Genomic DNA, 5,000 nt, shown 5'->3' with positions numbered 1-5,000 from the left:
CTCTTTAGCAAAATAAATTCCACTTCATATAAACTATCAAAAACACACTAGTTGAATGAGGTCTATTTCTTATATAAGATATCCACATCAGACACATTCACGGCATCCCATCGCCTCGTCAGGAGCTCGTGTGTCGGTCGGTCGCCATTTTTTTTCCTGTCATGAACACAAGCTTGAATTTGCGAAGAGTTCCTCCGTCCCTTGCCTCGCTCAGCCGCGGGCTCGTGTCGCTCTCGGCGGCGCCGGCTGTCACTCTTTAATACGGCCTCAGGCTTTACATTATGTGCATACACGTTCACTCACATACACTCACACACACACACGCAAACACGCACACACACACACACACAGACACACATTACACATGGGGGAGAAGGAGAGAAAGAAAGAGAGGTAGAGAAAGAGAGAAAGGTAGAGGTAGAGCAAAAGGTAGAAGCAAAGAGAAAGGTAGAGGTAGAGATAGAGGAGAGAGGAGATAGGAGAGAGCGAGAGAGAGAGCGAGAGAGCGAGAGAGCGAGAGAGCGAGCGAGCGAGAGAGCGAGAGAGCGAGCGAGCGAGCGAGCGAGCGAGAGAGAGAGAGAGAGAGAAAGACAGAGAGCGAGAGAAAGAGAGAGAGCGAGAGAAAGAGAGAGAAAGAGAAAGAGAAAGAGAAAGAGAGAGAGAGAGAGAGAGAAAGAGAGAGAGAGAGAGAGAGGGAGAGAGAGGGAGAGAGAGGGAGAGAGAGAGAGAGAGAGAGAGAGAGAGTGAGAGAGAGGAGAGAGAGAGAGAGTCAGACTCCTAAACGGAAATAGAATAGATGCATAGCACACCCATTCTGAGCAGGAAATAAATGTTTTTATGCGTGTATATGAACAAAAATATTGTTGTACACTTTGACCCATGACGTAAGGTGCATGACACATATGGTTAATATAGTGTGCTATGGTGTGATAAATGTTAAGGCCGTTAATATTCACGAACACAATAAACTTTACAGTGTATTCTATATTGTGTATAAACTTTCATTCCAAATATTTTAGGATGAAGTGTTTGGTATCGCATATATACAGTGGTGTGTGTGCGTATTCTCTGATATGAACTATAATACAAAGCTTGCATTCTGTAACAAAGCTTTAGTACAGAGTTTAGATTAATGTGACTTACATTCATGTTGGCATAGAGTGTGTACTAAGCAGGAAGGGCAGGATGTACACTATCTTTATGGAGATGTATGCAGTGAACATTACACAATAAGAGGAATAACAGATAACAGACAGAATGTGAGGCTCAATATACTCCATAAGGACAGTTATTTACTATGTTAATTAAAACAGGGAGTACGCCATTAAAACAGATAGTATGCAATACCGTACAGGCCATGATAAGAGGTAATAAGGGGGGGGACATTAGATGAATATATAAACACAGCGGAAAAGCATAATTAAGTAGGCTGCGTAATATTCAGGTTGATGAAGAGTAAAAAATATATATATGAATAGGATGGAGATCACACGGAATTCAACCATAAATAAAAAAGGAAGACCGTGTTTAAAAACGAAAGATAGAGAGACAGGGGGAAAAATGATGAAAACAAATTGACATTCAATCTGAAATTTTACATCAGCGCCGACAACCCAGCATGCCCATAACTCCAAGATGAAATTGCAGCATTCATAATGAAACAAAGAGACGGGACAAAGCAGGACGCAACTTGTTCCGTTTCAGATGATGAGAGATTTGCGTTCAATCAAGAAGACAGAGAACAGAGCAGGCAATCTCATTGGGCAACTTAAGGTGAGATGCAGGTAATGGGCAATGGGAGAACTCATCATAAAAAAAAAAACGAAAATAAATAAACGAAAAAGAAGAAAAATACAATTCAAATCATCCATCTGGTAGAAACTCAGAAATGCTCGCCATAAAAGTCGAAAATAAATAAACAAAAGGAAGGAAAATACATTTCAAATAATCTCTATGGGAGAAACCCAACAAAACCCGCCTTAAAAATCGAAAATAAACAAGAAAAAGAAGAAAAAATAATAAGTCAATTCATCCATTTGGGAGAAACTCAACAAAACTTGTCTTAAAAAAGAATAAATAAATAAATAAAATAGTCAAACCAAAAAGCTGTAAAATGCAGTTCCAATCATCCACGCGGGATATATCCATATCAGAATAATTGAAGCTGAATCAATTATACTTTAAAGTAGAGACCCATAAGCTATTTCCTATTCGATTCTGAACATGATTCTGAACTTGGGGATAGAAAACCATACAGTATAGTAAATTAGAGGGTATAGAATCATAAAGAATAGAGATCTGTAGAAGGTACAGAATTATACAAGATACAAAATCATAAAGAACAGAGAGCCATACAGGACAAAGAACCATGCAAAATAAACTACCATGCAAGATAGAGAACCACGCAGGAGAGAGAACCATAGAGGATAAGCTACCATACAAGCTAGAGAACCATATAGGATAGAGAACCATACAGGAATGACAACCATACAGGACAGTCGACCATATAAGGTACAGAAACGCAAGGGGCATACAAAAAATAAATAAATAAAACAATAAAAAAATAAAACACCCAGGATAAAGAACCACATGGGATAGCGAACCATACAGAATAAAGAACCACAGTATTGGGTAGACAACCATGTAGTATAGAATACTATACAGTTTAGAAAACCATACAGGGTAGAGAACCATACAGGTTAGACAGTCATAGATTGTAGACAACTGTACATGATTGGAAACCTTACAGGATAGGAATGCAGAGTAGAGAACCATACAGAGTAGATATAAAACTGTACAGGGAACCATAAATGAATACCATATCGTATAGAGAACCGTTTGTAATAGAGAAATATACAAGAAAGGTAACCATACAAACTTGAGAACCATATAGGGCAGAGAACCATACAAGTTACACAACCATACTGGACAGACGACGGCGCAGAATAGAAAAGCATGAGGGATAGAGTGCATATAGGACAGAGGAACACACAGGATAGGCAACCATACAAGCTAAAGAACCATGTAGGTGAAAGACCCACACAGGTTTCAGACAACCATACCGGGTGCTTACCTGGTACCGGTAGGACAAAGGGCCCCCAGTCACGTTGATACTAGGGTGATGGTGACCTGCAACTCCCAGGGTGAACACTACACTGTGCCCCGTGTTGTTGATGACCCCGCTCACCTGCAAGACAAAGGGATTTTGTAGGAAAAGTAGGTATATGTATATAGGTATATGAGGTATATGTATATAGATATATGTATATAGGTATATGAGGAATATGTATATAGGTATATGAGGTATATGTATATAGGTATATGAAGTAAATGTATAGGTATATGAGGTATATGTATATAGGTATATTAGGTATATGTATATAGGTATATGAGGTATATGAGGTATATGTATAGTTTGGTATATGTATAGGTATAGGTAGGTGTATGTATAGGTATATAAGTCGTAACATGTCGCCCAGTCTCAGAAAAGGAGAAAAGGCATCTTATTACTGATTCTGGGGAACCGATTCGCCAAGCGGATTTTGAAAAGAAGAAGAATGATAATAAGATGGTGTTATGCAATAAAATTAATGTATATGAATAAAAAAAAGAGAAAAAGCAAGCGCACATCTTTCACAATCTCCGTTTTTAACGAACCTTTCTGACTTTATTCCATGCCAATCTTTTTTTAAGCCTTTCTACGTCCTCCCTTCTTCCTTCTCTTCTGTTTATCCCCTTCCCTTCTTCCTATCCCCCTCCTCCTTCCTTCTCCGTCCCCTGCTTATCCTCTTCTCCTTCTCCTTTTAAGTGTTAGCTGATTGAATCACAAAAGTGAAGGCGAATCGGAGTGTCCCAGAGTCCGGGTTGAGTTGCCAGTTTGTCATTTCCCGAAATTGGATGCACCGTCGTTGTGGTTTGGGATTTCCTCGCCTGCTGTTTGGGTTGTGGTATGACGCCTGCTGTGTAAGGCATGTGGTACTGGCTGTGGTGTTGATGTTTTGGTAGCAACTGATATATGTTATGTTGTAATATATATATATATATATATATATATATATATATATATATATACATATACATATATATATATATATATATATATATATATATATATGTGTGTGTGTGTGTGTGTGTGTGTGTGTGTGTGTGTGTGTGTGTGTGTGTGTGTGTGTGTGTGTATGTATGTAGGTGTGTGTGTGTGTGTGTGTTATATCTCACATGTAGAAAGATATTTTCTAGATATTACCTGTGTAATGGTGGGACTTTGGTACCAACTACTGTGGTATTGTGGTATGAAGTCATTAGTTGCATTTTGCACAGCATCCCGGCTGTGTGATAGGAGCGCGTAATTCTTTGTGGTGAATAAAGTACCCTCGTTATACTATTTGTACTATGAATGCTGCGTCTCGGAAACATTATGCATTGCGGTGGAATAACGAGGCGCACCCGACCAGCACTGGGGGTAAGATCGCCGCAGCCGTTCCTCCGATGGCGAGCGCGAGAGGGCGACGGCGAGGCCAAAAGGGGATAATTCCTCCCCTCGCCGGCGCGTGCAAACAACGCCGGCCGTGTTTACCCCCAAAAGAGGAATCATATTGCCTCTATAACAATTGATAGCTCCATCACGACCTACAGTTTAAAACGTCACATCGCAGCTGCCGGGCGTGAGAAGAATGATGAGATCGACCAACAAAAGTAAGGCTGGCTGACGGGCGCTCACGGCAGAGCAACAGAGCGCCTGTGACTGACAGCCGGCGACAGGACCAATAACAGTGTGAAAAGAATTAAAACATCAGCAGCCCGTCTGTCAAAAGCCCTGTATGATATCCGTCCGATGGAGTGACAGACGCATGCACCATACGCACACGCGCGCACACGGATGAGGACACACGTGCACCAATGCTCACTTGAAATCTTTGCTGCTCCACACAGACGGGCAGACAGACAGGCATACTAAAGGACAAATACACGGGTATACAAACGCACACACTGGTACACAC

At 40.7% G+C, this 5,000-nt stretch overlaps 1 protein-coding gene across 1 annotated transcript in view; it reads right to left on the bottom strand.

Annotated features, from left to right (window-relative positions):
- The window catches only part of LOC113814610 (carbonic anhydrase-related protein 10), a 138,098-nt gene that overhangs the window by 40,890 nt on the left and 92,208 nt on the right, over positions 1 to 5,000 (bottom strand). Inside the window, exon 4 of the mRNA XM_070140462.1 lies at positions 3,074 to 3,187. Within this exon, the coding sequence (XP_069996563.1) occupies positions 3,074 to 3,187 (114 nt within the window). The remainder of the gene's footprint in view (positions 1 to 3,073; positions 3,188 to 5,000) is intronic.

This window comes from Penaeus vannamei, chromosome 27 (genome assembly GCF_042767895.1).
Source record: "Penaeus vannamei isolate JL-2024 chromosome 27, ASM4276789v1, whole genome shotgun sequence".
Taxonomy (NCBI): Eukaryota; Metazoa; Arthropoda; class Malacostraca; order Decapoda; family Penaeidae; genus Penaeus; species Penaeus vannamei.
Note: the sequence above shows the minus strand (reverse complement) of the source record. Positions and strands in the feature narration are given on the sequence as shown.